This window comes from Otolemur garnettii, unplaced genomic scaffold, assembly GCF_000181295.1.
Source record: "Otolemur garnettii isolate 467f Iridium unplaced genomic scaffold, OtoGar3 scaffold00041, whole genome shotgun sequence".
Taxonomy (NCBI): Eukaryota; Metazoa; Chordata; class Mammalia; order Primates; family Galagidae; genus Otolemur; species Otolemur garnettii.
In genome coordinates, this window is record NW_003852436.1 from 2059904 (window position 1) to 2082128 (window position 22225).

General features: G+C 36.6%; 1 protein-coding gene across 3 annotated transcripts; it reads left to right on the plus strand.

The window, feature by feature from the left end:
* Positions 1-846: 846 nt before the first annotated feature.
* ZNF330 (zinc finger protein 330) lies at positions 847-14698 on the plus strand. 3 transcript variants are annotated; one of them, XM_023513462.1, is made up of 10 exons: positions 847-1036; positions 2244-2376; positions 4646-4665; positions 4763-4833; positions 7185-7264; positions 9628-9754; positions 10186-10290; positions 11419-11465; positions 12798-12915; positions 14037-14698. In XM_023513462.1, exons 2-10 carry the CDS (start codon positions 2257-2259, stop codon positions 14309-14311), a joined length of 963 nt encoding a protein of 320 aa, XP_023369230.1. In that variant the 5' UTR covers positions 847-1036; positions 2244-2256; the 3' UTR covers positions 14312-14698. The 3 variants fall into 3 exon arrangements, with proteins under 3 accessions (XP_023369230.1, XP_023369231.1, XP_003790232.1); XM_023513463.1 differs by having other exon boundaries at positions 2247-2376; XM_003790184.3 differs by lacking the exon at positions 847-1036 and having other exon boundaries at positions 1052-2376.
* Positions 14699-22225: the final 7527 nt, after the last annotated feature.

Sequence of the window (22225 nt, forward strand, 5' to 3'; positions counted from 1 at the left end):
GAGAAATAGTAACCTTAAGGACAGTTAAGGTAGCTGTTGCTAAACTGATTTTTTTGGAATAGTAAAAAGCTGAGAGTGGTTAATTGGCTATTAAAATCTAAAAGTAAAGCCAAGATTCTTCTTTGGTAGCAAATAAAGAGGCTTTTATCTCTTGCAGTGGGAGGGCAGAAAAAGCGGAGGAACAAGCCCCTCTCTTAATCATAAATGTGGCAAAGTTTCAAAGGAGATTATCTGGGAAACTAAGTTGGCTATGTCAAGGTTAAGTTGCTGGACTAAAAAAAAAAAAAGAGACCCTGATTCCAGGAGAGGGTAGTGAAGTTTCTGTTAAAATCAGGCAGAGAGAATACTAGAGGCAGAGGATCTGGTAGAATTTGTTCACAGAGGAATGGAACCCAGAGGACACCATAAAACAAGGAACAGAGGAGGGTACAGGGAACTTCATCAGGCCATTGAAGGCACAGCTTGGGAAGCAACCAAGATGTGAATGTGAAACATGAGATATGTAGACAGTAGAAAACTTTCCAAAAGAATTAGGCAAGAATTTGCTGTTTCAATCAAATGATTGAATACCAAGTTTGTACGTTATTTTCCTCTTCCTTTTATATTTCTCTTTTGGCTGAAAAAATAAAATAGAGAGGCCTCCCTCCCATCCCTCCTTTTGCTTCGCTATTCTCCACCTTCTTGCTTGCACCCACTTCCTTGGCCTGCTGGTCCTCTGCGGGAGAAGGGAGCGCTGCCTCCCACCAGGGGGCGTGGCGTGGCGGGGCCGGGGCGGGGCGAACAGAAATGGGTGGGCTTTTCCTGTCGACGTGTGCCGTAAGGACGCTGTGACGTAGGAGGACATCCGGTCCTCCTCCCGGTGTCCGAAACCGTCTCTGTCAGCCTTCTTGGGTTTTAGTAGCTCATTTCCTCGGAGTCCTGGTTTACGGGTTGGAGTTACTGCTGCACGGGCCGGCCTCACGCCATTCCCTGGCCCTCGGCCCGAGCAAGTCGGTTCCCCGGCGAAAGTGAGCGAGGTCGGCCCGAGCGCGCCGAGGTAGGGTGTCCCGCGGGCGGGTGACGCCTGTCGCTCCCGAGCCGCGTGGCGCCTCCGCCGCGTCTCCCCTGGACGTCTCCCCACCCCGCTGGCCCTCTGACTCCAGGCTGTCAGCCGCTGCGCCCCTGTGCCAGTCTCACGTAGTGACATGTGCAGTGTCCAGGAAAAGGGCTAGAAGCCATCTAAAGCTGAGAAAGGAGGTTCTGTCTTTTTGTGGTTCCAGAACTGGAGAAAAAGAAAATTGAGACAATCAGCGGATTGAAAAGACACCTCTGGGGACCCAGAAAGTTCTTCCACATGATTACCTCGTGATTATTGATAACACGTTGACTATTTTCTGAGTTACTTTGGATGGAGCAGTACTCCTGCCCCCTAGAGTTTGTCAGTTTAATTATTGGAAGGATGCCTTAGTGGCTTGGAGTTAAATTAACCACTTACTAAATCTCCTGGCTGATTTGTCTCTATTTTTGTGTTGCCACGGTACTGCCTGCTAGCTGGTTTTTGATTGATCCATTCGATTCAGAAAACTTCAGTTTTTTAAATGTGGTAGTTTTAAAGTCCTTACTTTGGTATACGTGGTAAACATATATACTCTTAAACATAAACTTGAACTCTGCCCTATTAAAATTTTTTGCTAACTGCATGCTTTCAGAGTCAAAGCAACTAATGTTTAGTATCTTAAGACAAAATGGTTTGCCTTTGTAATTAACGGTGTCATTTTCTGTTACATATTTTATTTACATATTACATAGAAAAAATTAGACTTGTCATTCTTCAATCTGGCAGCATCAGGTTGTCGGAATATATAGCTCAAAATGTGATTTAAACTGTATAAATAATGCACTTACTAGTTTCTTAATGGTAAAATACCTAATGGAGTTTTTGAGGAGGTGCAGAATACTTAACACCAAAGAAACCTTTTCTTAGAAAAGAAAACTGCTTTGGCTTTTAGGATAAACTTCTTAATGTTTAGTTTCTTTTGGAATTGCTTGGTAGTGCATATAAGTGCCTAATTTTAAGAATACCTACTTTATTTGGAATATAGTGTGCTTAATGTTTTATAAAAGCTTAAAACATGCATAACCATCAGAATGATGATGTCGAGTTTAAAATTTAATGAGAATAAAAACACTTTATTATGCTATTTCTTGGCCTATTAAAATGGTTAGCGCAATTAGCAATTATATCTTCTCTGTTCTTTTGTGAGGAGATAAAGGAAAATGCCTAAAAAAAAGACTGGTGCGAGGAAGAAGGCTGAGAACCGCCGGGAACGTGAAAAGCAACTAAGAGCATCAAGAAATACTATAGATTTAGCTAAACACCCATGTAATGCTTCAATGGTAACTGCTCTTTTTTTTTTTTTTTTGGTCAATATCAGTTGATAGTTTAAAAACTATTAGTATTTTGTCTGAAATACTCCTGAATAGAGTGTTCTTGCATATATTTTATTACTGAATTTGAAATCCACGTTAGAAATAGGTCCATTGTTTTCACTTAACACTGAGTAGCAATCATTTGATATATATATTGCTTATAAGACCTAGCATATTACCTTACGTACTGTTGGTGATAGTTACTGAACAAGAATAAATAATAGAAACTGTCATATTTTCCAGTTTCTCTAGTTGTCCTTTTAGTTGGGTTTTCATCTCTTTTTTTAGTAATTGTTAACTTATTTGATTACCTTATCTGCCTGGGTTGAATGGGTTAGTCCTGATAATTTCTGGGCTGCTTTGAATGGTGAAAGTTGTGGAAAAAACAAATAATTATTAGGTAATCATTACCTCTTTACTTTCTTTGACCATGTTTCTCTTGAGTTATTCGGTTTTCACTCTACTCTGCTTTTTCTCTTCCCACTATTCCTCTTTTTTCCCTCTTCTTTTGTTTCACATGCTTAGTGTAGCTTAATTTTTTTTGTAGAGAAAGTCTCACTCTATTGCCCTTAAAGAGTACCGTGGCATCACGCAGCTCACAGCAACCTCCAACTCCTGGGCTTAGGTGATTCTCTTGCCTCAGCCTCCCAAGTAGCTGGGACTACAGGCACCTGCCACAGTGCCTGGCTATTTTTTTGTTGCAGTTTAGCCGGGGCCAGGTCTGAATCCACCACCTTCGGTATATGGGGCCAGCACCCTACCCACTGAGCCACAGGCACCACCTAGTGTAGCTTAATTTAGCAATGTTTATTGTGTTATCTGCTCTGTGCTGGGTAGTATTTTAGGCCTGTGATGCATGGGTGCATGGGTGAATGACATGATCCTTTTTCTACAGACTTATAGTTCAGATGTGTTATATGTTACTTAGGACATATTTGTTTATAAATGACAAAGAGCTAACTTAAATAATCTTAGGGGAAAATAGTTTATTGAGTAGATAATGGAATAACTCACGTACTGGGAAGGGCATGATATAGCTGGGACTCAGGGACAACTGGAACCTGAGAAAACATTTCATCTTTTGCTTTTGTTTCTTTGTGCTTATTCCATTTTCTCAGATAGTCTTAACTCCATTTGTTTGCTTTCATAGTTACTGGTAGCTGATATGTCTCATATCACATATTGTTCTCAGGGAAGGAAAAAATTCTGATAGTTTGGCTTGAGCTAGTCCTTATTCCAAAACGGACATTTATTGGGAAGTGGAGGGTAGTGAGTACAGATGTGACAGTGGGGACTCCCTTCTGTGTGTCAAAAGTTCTTTCCATAGGAGGGAGATGCTGGGCATACAGAACAATAAATGACTGTCATACATCCATCTGTCTGTTTTGTCTATCTATATAGTGATAGCCAGATTAAGTACTTCAATATAGGCACAATGCATTTATTAGGACTCAGATGTGGTAAAGTTGGGTGTGTATAGAAAAGAATGCAGTTCCCAGAGAAGATGAGATTACCACCACAGTAGCTAACAGACAGAATTCACCAGGAGGGACTTTTCAGGGTAGATGTACAACAAGTAAAGGAAGGGAGAAGAGAGTACATTTGGGGAATGGCTGATCATTAGTGACTTGAACCTGAAGAGAACAAGACAGAAAAGGTTTGGAAAGTAGTTAAGGGACTAGATTATGGAGGACTTTTAAAGTTGGGTTTTGGGATCTAGATTTTCTGTGAGGTTATTACTGTTCTCTGCTGTTTCTTGTGTCTGTTATGTTGTATTTGATTACAAAATAAACAAAAAATAAACTACCACTGCGATAATGCCACTTCTTCTTCCCTAGCAGTGTTTTTCAATCTTTTCTATTTCTCGGCACACTTGAACCTATGGTTAAACTTGCACGGCACATTTAAATCACGTTGATCCAAAAAAAGAGTAAAAAAAGAATATGCTTAGTCTGTTTTGAACTTATTTCAAAAATAATTTAATTAATGATCATTAACCATTTTTGCAGCATACCTGAGATCCTCTCACTGCGCACCAGCTGAAAATCACTGCTTTAGAGTAATAGTATACCTTTGTTATTGAAGTATGTGTAGATGCTTCTATACATCCGTGGGGTGGGAGGGTTTGGTGTAGTGTCTTTAATTTTAACAGGAAAAACAGAATTTTATTTATGATGCAAGTAAATTTATAGTTAAGCCAACAAAAAAATTAATGTAATATTTTTACATATTACAGGAATGTGACAAGTGTCAAAGGTAAATTTTATTCCTCTATCTACATGTAATAAAATAGTCCCTTTGACTTTTCTTCTGATATTGACTATATTTTTAAAATTTTATTTTACATGACAAGGCGGCAGAAGAATAGAGCATTTTGCTATTTTTGTAATTCTGTACAGAAGTTACCAATTTGTGCACAGTGTGGTAAGTATATCATAACTAAGGACATATGCCTTTCCTTTTATTAAACAATTGTTTGGACCTTAATTTGAACTTGTAGATTCATTGTTATTGCTTACAGTGATTGTAATTGCTTATACTTTTATGCCTTAACATTAATAAAACACCATAAACTGTTATTTGGCCTACCAAAAAACCACCAGGTGTTGGTTTTGCCTTATTGATGCAATCCTGGGAAATAATTAAGGTACAGTTTAGATGTAGGTTGCCAATAAGTTGTTTGAAACATTAAAAGATCAGATTTCAGATTGATAAAATTTGATAATCCTGAATTTTTAATTATACCACCTTAGTCTTATTGATGTCAACTTGTTTACTTTTCTAAATTTTAATTGTATAAGTTTTTTTATTTTTTTATTTTATTAAGTCAAATACACATAGATCATGAATACATTCATGCATATGTGGGGTACAATGTGCTGATTTTTGAGTCAGAGCATGAGACTCTTAATTGTATAAATTTTGACTGATATATTTGCAGTCTGTTAGAACGTTGAGAATAATTTTATTCCACATTTACCCGATGCTAATTTTGTGATCGGTAGTTTTTGTGTTTGATGCTTACCATATGATTCTTGAGTTTCCTCACATGTATTCCCAAGTTACTGAAATAGAATTCCTAATTAGGTAACCATTTCTCGAGTATAGATCTGAATCTAAAATTCAGATTTTAGTCTGAAATGATTATGTGAAATAAAACTAAATTGTAACAAGATTGGTGTTTCCCAAAGCTTTCCACAGACTGAGATATTGATAGGTGTCTTTTGAAAAAAAAATATATATTTGAGAAATACAGTGTGCTTCATTTTCTCATTTTCATCTGGGAAATTTCTGTTGCTTATTTATATGTTAAAAGTTTTAAAGATCTGCAGTAAACAAACTTGATTAACTCTATTCACTCCAGATTAATTCCCTTCTCTCCCAAAAAACTTACATTTGAACAAATATCCCTTTTATTTATGGGATAATAGTTCAGGTGAAACAGTTGTGGGTATGCTCATTTAAATGTGTGTGTGTGTGTATGGGAGTATTGCAGAAAATTAGTAGGGCTCCCTCCCTGAATATTTTTAGCACATTTATAGCTTTCAAAGACATCTTTTTAAGTTTTACCGGTGATGAAAAAGAGAAAACTGGCCTACATGGGATGCTTATCTGCCAGTTTTTATATCCTTATTTTACAAAAGTAAACGAACATAGAGTGAGCAAATAGATTTTGTGGAAGATTAAGACAGAGGATATTGCTAGGACCTTCCCATGCTTTCGGTGTCACTCGGCTTGAATTTTGTAATGCTGTACATGGGTGCATTTCTCACCTATTGATTCTTATTCTTAACATTAATAGGTAGTTGCTACCTCTCATTTCCAGTTTCTCTTTCTTCCCATTTTCTATTCTCTAACTTTGTTCCTTATGAAATTAAGGCAATGGAAAATTTAGCATCTTCTATTTCTTTTGTGTTCCACTTTATAGGGTCTTGAATGATTAAAGTGTCATCATTAATTCTGATATAGTATTTGATAAGCAAATTTCCTGGCACTGTTTTGGGTTGATAATTTAATTTTGCTGCTAGATCAGAGCTTAAGTAGCTATGTTGTGATTTTTAATTATATCACTATATTCTTGATTTTGTACCTACTTGGGCACTATTTCAAAATTCTGTTGCAAAAGTGTTTACTTGGGTGCTATGTTTATAAATTTTTATGTATGGATAAAATTAGAACCAGATAAATTTGGTAATCATTATTTAGTGTGGTTTAGTTTGGGGTAGTCTATGGAAAGAAGTGATAACTTTTAACCAGACCATTTTTTATTGTGAATTATAAAATGTGAAATTCATTTTAAAGCATTTCTTTTTAGGATCTATTTTGATTTACCTGAAAATTCATAAGATTTTAAACTATTAAAATGATTAGATTATAAAGCATAGATTAAAATTTCTGATTTTAGTATAAACATGAATTAGCATGTAAATTATATAATTCATTTTTATAGATTTATTAATAAATTTCTAATCTCAAAAGATCTGACTCAGGTAATGAGATCTAAATTACATCTGTTTTCTTTTTTTAGTTATGTAAGCAATAAACTACATTGACTTCATTACATTTGTTTTTGAATTATTTCCACAGAAACTTTGTTGAGCTGGATAAAATAGGGAGTTAGTGAATACTTGTTTTTCTCCCATTCTCAGGGGGAGTCTGATGATGCAAATAGAAAATGTTCAGAAAATCACTTTTGTAGTAATTATAGAGAATATAGAATTTATGTTATTGTACTACTTTGCAAGACTAACAGTGCCCATTTTTTTCTTTATTAGGGAAAACAAAGTGCATGATGAAATCTTCAGACTGTGTCATAAAGCATGCTGGTGTATATAGTACTGGCCTTGCAATGGTGGTAAGCTTCTTGTAATTATCTCTTGGACTCATGTGTCTAAGGATAAGAAAAAGTCATTTTGATCAGTGGTTACTGTTTTCTAAAATGCAGTGTTTTATTCCTTACTTCAGTCCATCTGCAGTTAACTGGATTATCTGCGGCATGCTTCTTATGGGGTTTGCCTTAGGACTCATTCATTTCTGGCTGTTTCTTTCTTACTGGGAAATATATAAGAAATGGAAACTTATTTCATATTGACCCAAACAAATAATCATTTCTCAGTGGGACCTTTCTAAAGTGTCTTACCCAGATGTCACAAATCGTTATTTACTGTACTGGTGAACCAATGTTTATGCTTTGGTTAAATAAATGACTTAGTTCCAAAAGAACCTAGGATTAAAAGGATTTTTTTTTTTTTTAAGAAGCTTTACATTTCAAAAAAATATATATTTTTAAAATGTCATTTCTGTACGCCAGGCGATGTAGCTCATGTCTATAATCCTAGCACTCTGGGAGGCTGAGACAAGTGGATTGCTTGAACTCAGGAATTTGGGACCAGCCTCAGCAAAAATAGAAAAACTAGTCAGGGCTTTCTGGTGCATGCCTGTGGTCCCAGCTACTGGGGAAGCTGAGGCAAGAGGATTGCTCAAACCCAAGAGTTTGAGGTAGCTGTGAGGCCAACAGAGTGAGACTATCTCAAGAAAAAAAAATGTAATTTCTTCTTACATGTAGGATTTTTTAAAGAAATTCAGCATTTTAAATAATGAAAAGAATTGGATTGTGCGGTGCATTTTGTTTATTTACTAAAATATGTTTTTCTTTTAAATATGAATGAACCACTTTATATTCTGTTGCATGATTTTATGAAAGTAGTACTATTTTGAGGTCAAGTGGAGTATTTTTTTTTATGGTAAATTTCCAAGAACATATCTTCTAACGTGAGGCAGACCTTTATATGATACATTTTATGTGTACACATTTTATTGAAGCAAGGAGCCAAAGTTACCATGTTTTGAATTCCTTTTTCTTTATTTTAAATATAGTATTGACAGTGTTAATCTTTATTCAAAAACCCTTTTATCTTTCCTTAGTCACTTATTTAACTAAATGTATCAAATTCCTTTTTTTAATTTAGATTTACTGTGCAATATGAATGTGAATGATTTCTTGTTCTTTAAAGAAAATATTTAAATAGAATCTTTAGCTATAAATTCTAGGAAAGTGATTTTCTGGCTGTCTTCTATTTGGCAACTGATTCCTCCTGAGCGTGGGAGGAGAATGTGATCTGGGTGTTTGTTTATCCTCCTGTCTCATTCCCTTCCAGGTTATCCCGTTTTGGTTATGCTCTTTTCTAAGGACCACAGTTCCTTTCCATGTGGTCAGGTAGTCCTCTCCTGTTTGTTCTAAGCCCTTCCCTGTCCTTTCTAATTATTCTCTTTTAAACACTCTTAGATTGTCTAGTTTGAGAGGGCCATTTCTCAGACCCTGGCTGACCCAAGAGATAATTTGAGGATTTCCTAGCTATACTGGTCAGTCCATGTTTAAAAGTTAAAAAATATTTTTCTGTTTTCTGTTTACTACTTTTGTTACATAGCCTTGAATAGTAGAATGCTCAATTGAGTTTCCAAAAACCTGTATTTAAATCTCAGCTCAGCTGTAATCCAGCTCTGGGACTTTGATTTAGTCTTGTTCCCCACGTTTCTTATTTATAGAGGAAATATCATTTAGTCCTACTTCCTTAAGAGTCTTTCTAGCTCTTAATATTCTGTAGATGTCAGTGTGTTATTGTAATATGCATTCTAATTGTCTTACCTTGATATAGGATTGAAAAGTCTTACCTTGTAGTTTAGTTCCATACATTCACTTTTTTTACATGAAGAAATGTAATAATGATTTAAGGCATAACTTACAGTATGAAAAAAGAACCTGTGTGATTATTTTACAAATTACATAGATAAGAAGGAATTTTCTTAAGTTGAAAGTGGTAGTATTTAAAAATTTATTTACAAGACTGCTGAGGCAAGAAAGGTTGAACTATGGGCTCCAAACTTCATTTTTAAAAATTCATTTTGAAGGCAACACTTCCAGTTCCACTTAATTTAATAATATTAGGGTAATTAGGGTATAGTTCTCCTTTACTTCTTTTTCTTTTGATTTATAGCTAAGTTTTGTATATTGTGGATGGCTGTGGATAAAGTTGTTTTTCAGAGAACCCTTTTTAATTTTGGTTTAAAGTAGTAAAATCTTTTCTTTGGTGAAGTTGCCTGCTATCTTTGAGGGTTGTTAAATTGCGAAATGTATATAATTTTGATGGTTGCCGTGATTGAACAGTGCTTGTGGCTGGTCAGGTACAATGATTGTGTTTTCTTGTTCTTTGCTTCCAGGGTGCCATATGTGACTTCTGTGAAGCTTGGGTTTGCCATGGTAGGAAATGTCTCAGTACACACGCCTGTGTCTGCCCTCTTACTGATGCTGAATGTGTTGAATGTGAACGAGGTGTATGGGACCACGGTGAGTCATTCAATACAAGTAATGAATTGTGAGTGAAGGCTGACTTGTGAACATTTGGAATACTATTTTTCAGATTTTTTGGGGGGTGGGGTACTGTCAATCTTAACTACTGGTACTATTTGAATTAGCAATTTAGTTGGAAAAGCAATTTACAACAGCAGCAATAGTACTGGTATCTGTCTAAGTAGGTAGGGAGGGGAGCTATGGGTAAGCAAGTAGTCTTCTTTTTGAGCGCTGTATTATATGAATAGCCAGAGCATTGTGTGAGCCCACTTTCTCATGGTTTAATTTCAAGTACTTGAGTTTTCCCTTTAGCTTTTATCAGAACCCTTGGAAGTAACTCCATGTACTCTGAGAAGTTTTATAGACATGAGTTTTGTAAATTAAAGTGTATCGTATTTATGTCTGTGGCCTTTTTGTTAATTTACTAGGAGGCAGAATATTCAGTTGCTCTTTTTGCCATAACTTTCTCTGCGAAGATGATCAATTTGAGCATCAAGCCAGCTGCCAGGTTTTAGAGGCAGAAACATTTAAATGTAAGTCTTTTTTTATATTAAATGTTCTGTATGCCCAAGAATCTGAATAGTATAAGTGTTACATTTAATAAAAAAGGAATCAAAGTTTTTATGCAACCTGTTAGGAATTGTAATTTATGAACTCAATCTCTACTTTCTGTTTGTAGAAAAACATCTCAGAACATGTAGTCCTGAATTTATCAGCAGGAATGCCAATGGCATATTGGTGGGGTCAGTTATTCATTTTGTAAGCTTGACCCAGAATTGTAGAACTTAACACCTTTTCTGGCTAAGAGTACCAGATGTCATTCTTATCTCCACCTTATTGTGATAGCCAAACATGCTTCTTCCCTTTCCATTTCCAAATGCCCTTAAGTAAGTGATACCATCCCAAGTGTGTTCCTGCTAGCTAGTTCCAGTGATGCTTAGACTGGAGTGTGCATCAGAAATAACTGTGGAGGTTTTAAAAAAAATGCATTCTGTGTTTTTGTGTCTAAGTCTATGGTGGGCGCCGGGTTTCTATATTTAAGCTGAACACACAATTCTTATGTATTTTCCATTTGGGAACCAGTGTTATTGACTGAGTTAATAGGGTCGTCTTTATGGATAATTTCTTCCTCAAAAGGTTAATTGAAATGAGAATCCATATAAAGCAGTAGTATGTCGTACCTGGCACTGAGAAAGCCCTTACAGAGTTAGCATCATAGAGAAAAGATTGAAATTCCCCAGTAGTCTTTTCTTGAATCTGGGTCTTTTTCTGGTATGAAATGCCAATTCCTATACTCAACTGTAAAGTTAATTATCTGTCTGAGATACACCAAAACATATCATATATACCATATATACTGTGTATAAGTAATTCTTGCAATATGTATGAAATTCCTAATGATTAAAAGAATGTTCAAAGTACATAACATTTTTCAGCCTTTCTTAGGTTTTCACAGAATGTATAATATAAAAATTGAATTATGTTATTGGGGGCATGGGATCCTTGTGTATTTTAAAGCATTTGAGCCCAAAAGAGAGATAACTATGAGTGATAAGGCCACAATTCCATCATAGGCTTTTAGTGATTCAATGAAAGACAAAGGAAAAAAATCTAAAAACTGAATAATTGACAGGATTTGAAGAGGAATCTCTTTCCCACAGGTGTTTCATGCAATCGGCTTGGTCAGCATTCGTGTCTCCGTTGTAAGGTACACTTATTGTTTTCTTTATAGATTCCATTTTTAGTGCTTGTACTCCACCAGTCCTTACATTATTTATAACTGTAATTAATAAGTGACTTTAAAATTATCTAGTTTAATTCTTTATTTTTGAGATTGTGGAACTGAAGTTGAGAAGGTTTAAATGCCTATCCAATGGTCATCCAGTTGGCTTGTGGTAGAGTTGCCCATAGTACACTTGTCTCTGGAATCCTGACTCAGTGTTTTTTACACTTTATATTTCTGGGTACCATTCTGACCAAAGGAAAGGAAGTACATTAGTAAATGTCAAAATGTACCTGCTTAGAGGGGTTTGGTTAAAGTGAAGATTTCCATAATATTCTGTGTCCTTAGTCCTTCCTTCTCTTTGTCAAAGATCACTAAACAGATGCAGCCAATTCACTTTTCTCTCATAACCATTTCTCTGGTTCTTATTCTTGTATTCCTAACCCTTTTTATTTCTCTCCCAACTCTTCACCAGTTTTATGAAATGGATTTAATTTTGTTAGAGGTGTTCAAGCTTACACTTTCAGGCATTGTCTGAGCTATTTCTTTTTCCTAAAACATTCGTCATCTTTGCTTACCGTGCTACATCTTCATTCTCCTTCAGATCTCAGATGAGACTTTATGTCCACCAAGAAGCCTTCACTGAATCCCACGTCTGATTTAGTGCCCCTCCTCTGTGCTTCTCTTTCCAGGCTTAGTAGCTTGTAATTTCCTCTTCACTGTTTCTATCCCTGAGTAGACCTCTGTGTGGGTAAATAGGCTATTCACCACTGTTTCATCAGGGACCTTGTAAATACTCAAATATTTATGAATGACTAAATGTACCCGGTGTATAGCTAGTCTTCTTGTGTTCAGAAGAGTCCTGGTAAGCTGGATGTGGTGGCTCACGCCTATAATCCTAGCACCCTGGGAGTCTGAGGCAGGTGGATTGCCTGAGCTCAGTAGTTTGAGACCATTTTCAGCCCAAGTGAGACCCCGTCTCTAAAATTCACCAGGCATTGTGCCAGGTGCCTGTAGTCCTGTGTCCTTGGGTGGCTGAGGCAAGAGAATAGTTTAAGCCCAAGAGTTTGAGGTTGCTGTGAGCTGTGATGCCTTAGTGCTTTACCAAGGGTGACAAAGTGAGACTCTGTCTCAAAAAAACAAAACAAAACCACAAAAAGTCCTGGTAAAAATCATTTTCTGACTGCCCCCCCCCCCCAATTCTTACTCTTTCAGCATCGATAAAACTCTTTATCTTTAAATTTCTTTGAAATATTGAATATTATTTTTTAGTATACTTTTAAATTTGTATTTATTTATTTTTCACCTCTTGTATAGGCTTGTTTCTGTGATGATCATACAAGGAGCAAGGTGTTTAAGCAAGAAAAAGGAAAACAGCCTCCTTGTCCTAAATGTGGACATGAAACTCAGGAGACTAAGGATCTTAGCATGTCAAGTAAGGCTCTTAAGATACCAATGGAATGTTTGTTTAAAAGCTAACACAAAGCATATCTTTCTCTCTCTATATATATTCTTATTACCTTTTCTTCCTATTTGAAAAGATGAATGTAATCTCTTAAGCAAGTTGAATTTTAAAGCCTAGGAAAATATGTGGGTAAAATTTTTGAATTTAACTTATGAAATACACCAGTATTCATTTTGATATGTGGTATTGCTTCAGTTAATGATAGTGAATACTGAAATTTAAGATTAAAAAAAGAGTGATTTTTTTTCTTTAGTTTGTGTTTGCTGAGGCCTTCTTTTTAAATAATTGAGTGGTTATAAGTTCTTAATATTCAAGTGGTAGTAATCTTTAGTACTTGGAAGTCAGATTCATTCTGAGGCTATTGTTTCTTGAACAGCTATGTTTATTATGTAATATGTACACATATATTACTGTTATGTAATATATTACTGCTATAGAAAATTGTCTTATGTAACTTTTTATGAAAGAGTAAGACTATTGGGAACATGCTCACAGTTTTGTGAAAGAGAAATTTGACTCTTTGCCAAACAGATTGGAAGCTTAATTCTGTATGACTCTGACAGTACTTTGTTTAATAAAAGATGTAGTTGTATGATGCAGTGATTTTGCAACTAGAAGACTGATGACTTTCCTGATCTTCTGCACTAAACTTTGTGTAACTACTAAAGTAAAAGAAATGAAAGTCTTTGTCAGCTCATCTGCATTATAAGATAACTGTTTTAAGGGAAATATAGTGATAGAGGAAATCAACTCTGTTCTGTGATTTATGTGATTTGTAAGTAAACTTGTCATTGACCAAACGAAAGGTATTTTACTTTTTAACCTGCTTTAGTCTCTTTGGAGTGTTTGCTTGGTTTAATTTTGTTTTCTAAGTTTTCATAAATTTAGTGAAATTACATTGTAAACATTATTACTTGGCATGGTACGTATATAGACTTATTACATGAGAAAATGAGTAAAATATGCTATGTTTTTTCATTTGGGGGTAAAGCAGCCAGTGAAGTTCATGGTATTTTACATATTGTAGAGAAAAATGAAGATGTAGAGAATTGGAACTAACAAAATACCACGTACATGTCTGTCTTTTATAGCACGGTCCCTGAAATTTGGCCGGCAGACTGGAGTTGAGGAGGGAGATGGAGCTTCTGGCTATGATGCTTATTGGAAGAACCTTTCATCTGACAAGTATGGTGATGCTGGGTACCACGATGAGGAGGAGGATGAGTATGAGGCAGAGGATGATGAAGAGGAAGAGGAAGAAGGCAGAAAGGATTCAGATGTTGAGTCATCAGATTTGTTTACTAACTTGAATTTAGGAAGGACCTATGCCAGTGGCTATGCGCACTATGAAGAACAAGACAACTAGGAGAGCTGCTTGCCCACTGGTAGTCATGCGTGAGAGGATCAGGAATGGGTGTGGTTGATGACATAAGTGTGTGGGTGTGGATATTTAAAAGTATCATTGCTGACCCTTGTGTGATGGTAGTTACGAGGAGTAGGGCATAGCATTTTTATAGGAACCAGTAATCAAGCTTGTATCATATGAAGAATGAATTTCAAATGTAAGTTGTATATTGATCCAAGCAATTGAAGCATCATGGAGTTGGATTGTTAACTGATTTCAGTAATCTAGTTGCCAAGATTACTGAAAATTTTGCCAATTAGATACATATATATAGGAAAAAGGAACAGGATGGTAATTTATTTGTTGGAAATGAAATTACTGTTTTTATTAAAAAATATTGCTTACAAATCTGTTGTGTCTGATTTTGTAAAATGTTGGGTAAAATGGATTACTTTATTTTTTCTTTCTATGTTCACAGGATGAAAATCATGTTATTCTAAATTTTCATTAAACAGTCATATTATCTTAGTCATGTATGTTTTCTCATTTGACTCATCTTTTTCTTCACAATCTATGTCCTAAACATTATCTGTTGTTGATGTCTAAATGTATTGACAAGGACTCAGCTGTTTTTCAGAGACACAATATCAGAAATAATATTACAGACGCTTTAGCCAGGAAATTTTATTTCTCTTTGAATAAATTTAGTATTTCACTTATATACTTTTAATATTTTATTCTGTATTTTCAACTTAGTTTGGAAAAACTTAGTTCTATTATTAATAAATTGTTTTCTTCATTGTTTTGCTAGTAGAGAAATAGATAGCAGAAGGTAGTTGTATGGAATTCACAAAGATAAGTAACCCAGACTCCCTCTTCCCAAAGCACTGATGACAAATGGAGAACAGACAGGTCCTGCACAGGTTCCAATTGGCAATGAATTAGGATGGTGCAATTGTGGAAGAGAATATATGGTGGGCATTTTAGATTTTAGAAGTTAATCTCCTGAATATGGAGAATGATGTGGCTATGAGGATAACAGTGTTGGACTAACAATAGTTAAGCTGTTCTTGTTCAATAGAAACATAACAAACAGCAGAGGACAATAATAATGGAAAGCCAGGTGTGAAAGCCAGAGGGCTTCCCGTTGGGAAGTGCTGGACCTGAAGGTAGAGACAGACTATGTCCAAAAGAACTGCAAGAATTGGCCAGCATTTCTTGGAGGAGTATGCTTAAGACTGGAATCAGAGTGGTAAGAGAGAGAACATAAAATTGGGGTGGAGTTTGATGGGAACCCCCCACATTGGGCCTTTGGATTCCTGGATAAGAGCTATAGTAAGAGAGTTTAACACCCAAGCCTCGGATTGTAGGAGACAGTGTGATCTTATTAGGATGGCTTCTAGAAGCATGGAAAAAGTAATAGCCCATCTGAACAATGTTGAAATGTGAAGATTACTGTGATGTGGTGGAGAAAGGATTTAAGAGGCTTAGGGAGGTGGATATACTAGAATGGATACAATTTGGTTAGAAGATCCATCAGATGGTGACGTTCCATGAGAAGGCCAGTGGACACCATTTAACAAGGCTATAGAGACACGGGCAAATGACACAAGCATTCCCTGAGAAGTTTAAGTAGCTCTCTGTAGGTCATTTTAACAGTAGGAAAAAAGAGCTCAGAGTGCTGGTGGCAATCTGTGACCAGATTGAAAAATAGTGGCAAAGTGGTAGTGCCTAATTTCCAAAAGTTGGGGATCACAACATAATGACTCAAAGTGAGAGTGGTCAGCAAGGAAACCTAACCTGCAGAGACTTATGGAAAAGATTAATACAACACAGCACCCTTAGGGGCGAATTAAATGGGCACAAGAGTACTACTCAGTTTATACCATTAGACAAAATTAAGTTTGGATACATGGAGACAGGTTGGTCACCTCAGTGAAGTGTTACCACCCCTTAGTCAGTTTCTGGAGCCCACTGACTATGCCTCACCACTGGAAGCTTAAAATTTTTGTTGGTGTGGCAAAGAGTTTATGAAGTTTATCTCCTGAATGTCTATAAAGATAACCTCCTTATGGAACACATGTCTTACCAAGACCTCCATGTTCATCCAGCCTCATCAACATAATGGCCTTAGGTAACAGATCTAGAGATGGCTGGGTGGGAGGAAGGACTCTACTATGCCATAACATCAGTACAAAGTAATGATTGCCTCAGTGCTTCCCCAAAGGGACCGATGGCCATTTGCTCTGGTAATTCTACCTCAGCAAAGAGGGAATATAAAGCATTCCATAGATTGTTTAATGTAGAGTCTAAATCAACTTAACCAGAAACTGTTAGAGAGGAATGGAGTAATAAAGGGACTCCTGGCCACGCTTAAATTCACCGTGGTTTCACTGGGTATGTGAAAGGCCAAGTGGAAGCTTCTGAAACTGACTAGCCATTGCTTCCTTCTCATTCTGACCAGGATAGTAATAAACAATAGTGATGGCAGAACATAGTGCCATCCTTACAAATCTAAAGGATGCAGAGGTGATAGTCTCATCACATCTAGGTTAATTCACCTTTCTGGCCCTGGCAGAAACTGAATAGATCATGGAGGATGACTATAGACAACCTCAGCCAAGTAGGAGTCTTGATTGCAACTGCTGTGCCAGAGGTGGCATCTTTGTTAGAGCAGACACATGTGGCCAAGTACATGAGATACCATCTTGGTTTGTTCTTTCTTGGTCCAAAAGGAATCAGAAACTGCGTTCACATGGAATGGACAACAATCTACATTTATAGTTTTGTCTTAGGGGTTTGTTAACTAAGCCCCTTTACCCTAAAGAACATAGACATGTTACCTAATGACATTATGTTGATGAAGGCAGATGACAAGAAAGTGCCAAGAATGTGGAGGCCTTGGTAAGACATGTGTTCCAGGGGAGGAGATAAACCTTATAAATTCTTTGCCACTCTCTAAAATTTTTAGGGCTCCAGTGGTAAGGGACAGACTGATATCTCACTTCCAAAGTATAAAGCTAATGTGACAGAGCATATGTGTATCCTCCTGCCCTGAAGAAGGAAGCATGATGCCTGGTGGGTCTCAAGTGCACCAGGCAGCATATTTCACTGAGAATAGTGTTATGGTTCCTACACAGTTGATACAAAAGGCTGCTGCCTTTGAGTGGGCCCCATGGTGGGAAAGGGCTCTGCAGCAGCTCTAGGTTGCAGTGGAAGCAGCCTTGCTTTCTGGACCATTGGTAGATGCCATTATACTAGAGATTCTAGTGATGGGATGAGGTGCATTGAGGCACACTGCAATAGAATCACAATGCAGGCCTCTGGGTTCTAGAGGGTGTTTGCGTCATCTGTATTTACAGACATACACACTCCCTGGGCCAGATAGTATGTTCTCTCCAACTTACCAAGGCCCATCTAGTTACCACCACTGCCCAAGTTCAGATCTGTCAGCAGCAGGGGCAAGTGCAGAGCCCCTGATGGAGCATCATTGCTTCAGGAGACAGATCAGACACGCTATATGGAATAAATTCACATTCTTGAAATGGATTTTCCTTCTCCTTCCTGTAGGGCATATTCAGTCTCAGTACCTGAGAATTTATGGAGTGTTTGATTCACAGGCACGAGATTGCCACATAACACATGTCAGATCCGGAGGTCAGGAGATCCCCTTTTAAGTAAGTGAAATACAGAAATACCATGGGATCCACTGGTCAAATCACAAACTACATCACCCAGAAACTTCCTGCCTCATGAAATATTACAATGGTGTGCTGAAGACACAGCTGAAGCTGTGGCAATACTCAGAGGCAGTACTCTGCAAAGATGTCATACCATTTTGCAAGCCACAGGTATGCATTCAACCACAGACATTTCTATTCTATTGTGTTCCCCAAAGAGAAAATGCATGTGCAGTAGATTGAATAGTGTCATTCCAAAGTTCATGACCACCTGCAATGTCAGAATGTGACCTTGTTTGAAATTAGGGTCTTTTTTTGCAGATAAGATCATCATCTCATCTTTTAAGATGAGACCATACTGGGTTAGGGATAGTCCCTTACTCTAAGACTGGTGTCCTCATAAGAAGAGAAGAGGACATACAGACACAAAAAAGGAGGTTATCGTGAAAAGATGGAACCGGAGATTAAAGTCCAAGGAATGCCAAGGATTGCTCACAAGCAGCAGATGTGTGTGTAGTTATGGACTAGATTCTCTTTCAGAACCTCCAGAAGGAACTAATCCTGCCAGTGCCTTGATTTTGGATTTCTTCTCATCATAAGTGTGAAAAAATAACTTTTCCATCATTTCAAACCACTAGTTCATGGTTGTTGCCCCAACCCTAGAAAACTAACATACCATGGGGATTAAGAGTGGGAGCAGGAGTTCCCTTCACTCCCCGCAGCTCACTGGGGAGCATTTCGTTTCCCTCCTCTGCAGCTGTAGGCTCTGAATGATTAGAATTCTATAACCTCAAGGGATACCTCTCTTCAGTTTGTCTAATAAGTGCCTCATTAAATTATAAGCTAGGCCTGCCACCTTGATATTTTGTTTTTTGTTTTTTTTTTTAATGTCCAGGGATGAAGAGGCAAGAAGAGAATCATTGTCTTGGCAGAGATAAAGGAGTCTGTCAGAAGGAGGTAGAGCTGTTCACAAGATGGGGACAGAGAGGATTATGGAGTGGAATTCAATTCACTTGAGTTTTCTCAGTGATTCTTTGCACACTTGTGTTTATAAATGGGCATGGCCAACAACCCCAACCTGTGAAGGGCACAGACCCCGTGGGGATGAGGGTTTCAGTCATGCAGCCAGAGCCCAGCTACTGAGCCCAACAGAGATGGTAGCTGTCAGGTAGCTTCAGGATCTGCCTGAGCTGCAGAGAGATACCTTGGCTGAGATCAAGCCCTTCCCTAGGCAAAGCATGCATCTGGTGACTGAGTAACTGGTTTGGCTACTTTGGCTCAACATGGTTCAATTGTGACAAATAGCTATGCAGTTAATATCCCTATACAGAAGCTACTGGCTGACCCCTAAGAACAAGGGGTAAATATATTTTCCTCCTTTGCATTTTGGTCATGGTTTGGCAAGCTCTTTGTGGGAATATTGTAATGATGTATGCAAGGGTGACCTTTGTGAGTCACCTACAAGCTTCTGCTCATGCAGAATGTATTAGTCCATTTCAGAAAGTGAATAGACCATATAACATGCACACCTGTGCTTTACAGAATGACCCTGGTTACTTATTTGCCTAATGGGAATAATTCAAAGGATGAATCTTAATATATTAAACCCTAATAATATTTTGTGGAATCAGACAGAGTACAATGATAAATCAGACATATTGAAGCATTCTTAATAAGAAATCAGAGTTAAAATATGATGTTCATAGAGGCAAGGACATTTTTGTTAAAGAGCTTTTATGGGAAAGCAAAAGGATATGCTCACTGCAATTGGCTAATTTGTACAACCCAACTTTGCCACCAGACTATAGTATTTTTACCTTAAATCCAGGTAAAAATTCCGTTAGCATTTGCTATATAACTGTGATCAAAATGTTAGGAGGACACATGAAAAATTTAAAGATAAAAACGTATTATTTAAGCCCTTCATGCTTGAATTTTATTAAAGAAAATAAGATAAAATACAATGTGTTTTCATACTGTTTGCTTTATCTGCCTGAGTTCACTAAATTCTCACAGCAGAGGTAGCGTACTGAATTTAGCTTCTTAGGCAAGACTGGTTGCTGTGCTTACCCTGCACTGGACTAGAAAATACCTACGTGGAATTCTGCAAAAGGACTTTCAAAAGTGCTCTCAGCAGCTTTAGAATCAATCATGTTCCAAAGTGATCCCAAAGAAGCAATAGATTTGGTGATTAAATAAAAAACAAATCATCTGACTTTTATAGTATTCTTTTAGGAACAGTATATCTATCATAGGTCATCGTTAAATCTATGATATGGCATAAGCCTAGAACTTGACCAAGGAGTCAGTAAAAATCATGCTATGCTATAAGAGTGTGTGTGTGTGTGTGTGTGTGTGTGTAATACAAGCCTAAGATGGTGCAGCTGACATTTGTCAGCGAATATGCAACCGCTATCTTAGTACATGTGGGAATTTGACCAGTGTGTTTGTGGCAGATTTAAAAAAGAACAATGGTTTGAAACTTACTTATCTGTCTTCCTGTGTAAATGTTTTTACTACTAGACAGCTCAATTACAAAGTAGTTTCCTTGAACCTATGCTGTCCACTGAAATTGTCCCTGGCCTTTATACTTAAAAAAAAAAAATACCTGTATTGAGATATAATTAACAATATACAATAAACTATACAATATACAATATACAATAAATATACAATAAACTATAAATAATTAAAATGAACACTTTGATAAACTTTGGCATATTTGTATATAGGTTTTGAGACAGTGTTATGTCCATTACTTCACTTCCAGGAAACACAGTTTAAGGTGTCATTTGCGATTTACCTGTGCAAGTTTCAACTTGCTTAGTTTATCAGTGTTGCTGCGAGGGCTTCATTTGTTTCCATCTGTGCAGATTTTACATTTTTTGATTTTTGTGTATATCAAAACTTTTGTAATGACCCACATATGTTCATGAAACCATCACCACAATCAATACACCCATCATGCCCCAAAGCATTCTTTTGTAATCTCTTTCTTCAACCTCTTCTTCTCTCTGTCCTCACTCTAAACTCAACTACTGATCTGAATTTTGCTACTCTAAATTAGTTTGTATTTTCCAGAATTTTATAATTTTATATCATGCAATATGTACTCTTTTTTGTTTCTTTGGGGGGGGGGTATTTTTTGGTTTTGGCTACTTTTGTTACTCAGTTTATTTGTTTGGCAATTTACTCATGTAGTTCATTCCCTTTCTATTGTATGGATATACCATAACTTGTTTACCTGTTTGCTTATTGCTTGACATTGGATTATTTCTAGTTTGTGGCTATTACAAATAAAATTGCTATGAACATTTGTGTATAAGTCAGTATAAACCTAACTTTTCATTTCTCTTTTGAAATCTTAGGTGTGGAAAACCTAGATTGTATTCAAAAACTGCCAAACTTTAAAAAAATGATTGTATCATTTGGCATTTTCAGACAACTCCTCGTTATTCTTGCCAACATTTGGTGTTGATATTTCTAATTTTATGTATATAAACATTTGTAATTGTTATGTTATAATTGATCAAGCCCTTTGTCACTTTGAAATGACTCCTTCATTCCCAGTAAAATTTTTTTTTGCTGAAGTTTATTTTCTCTAATACTATTAAACTATTTCAGTTTTGTTTTGATTCATTTTAACTTGAATTATATTTTTCTGTCCTTTTATTTTTGATCTATTTTTGCCTATATACTTAAAGTGAGGTTTTTGTAGGTAGCATACAATTGAGCTCTGCATTTTAATGTTAACTGACAAGCTCTGTCTTTTAATTGGGGGTGTTAGATCATTTACATTTAATATAATATTATAGAGTTTATATTTACCATCCTATTTTTTCTATGTGTCCTATCTTACCTATGTTTCCCCATGTTCTCTTTATCAATTTCTTTTGAATTAACTGAATTTTTATGATTCCATTTATGTCCTTTGTTGGCCTATCACATATATATTGTTGTTTTGGTGTTTTAGTGGTTGCTTTGGAATTTATAGTATACATATTTAACTTATAACAGCCTACCTTCAAGTGTTACTTTGCCATTTCTAAATTACTTGAGAACCTTACAAGATTCTTTTCCATTTTTCCTCCCATGTCTGTTCTGATTTTTGTGCTATTTTCATGTTTACTTTTACATATGTCATAAACATCATACATATTAAGAAGCTTAGGTGCAAGTCTCCCCAGACTCTCTCTTCTTCCTCCTCACCTCAGGAAGTCTAGTGGATTCCAACTGGATTCCACCTCTCTGCTCT

What these genes read in the sequence shown, in the direction of transcription:
- ZNF330 (XM_023513462.1), top strand. Translation starts at nt 2,257, where the DNA reads ATGCCTAAAAAAAAGACTGGTGCGAGGAAGAAGGCTGAGAACCGCCGG. An exon ending in GAATGTGACAAGTGTCAAAG is followed by an intron (nt 4,666 to 4,762) that starts GTAAATTTTATT and finishes TTACATGACAAG; the next exon opens with GCGGCAGAAGAATAGAGCAT. An exon ending in AGAGGCAGAAACATTTAAAT is followed by an intron (nt 10,291 to 11,418) that starts GTAAGTCTTTTT and finishes TCTTTCCCACAG; the next exon opens with GTGTTTCATGCAATCGGCTT.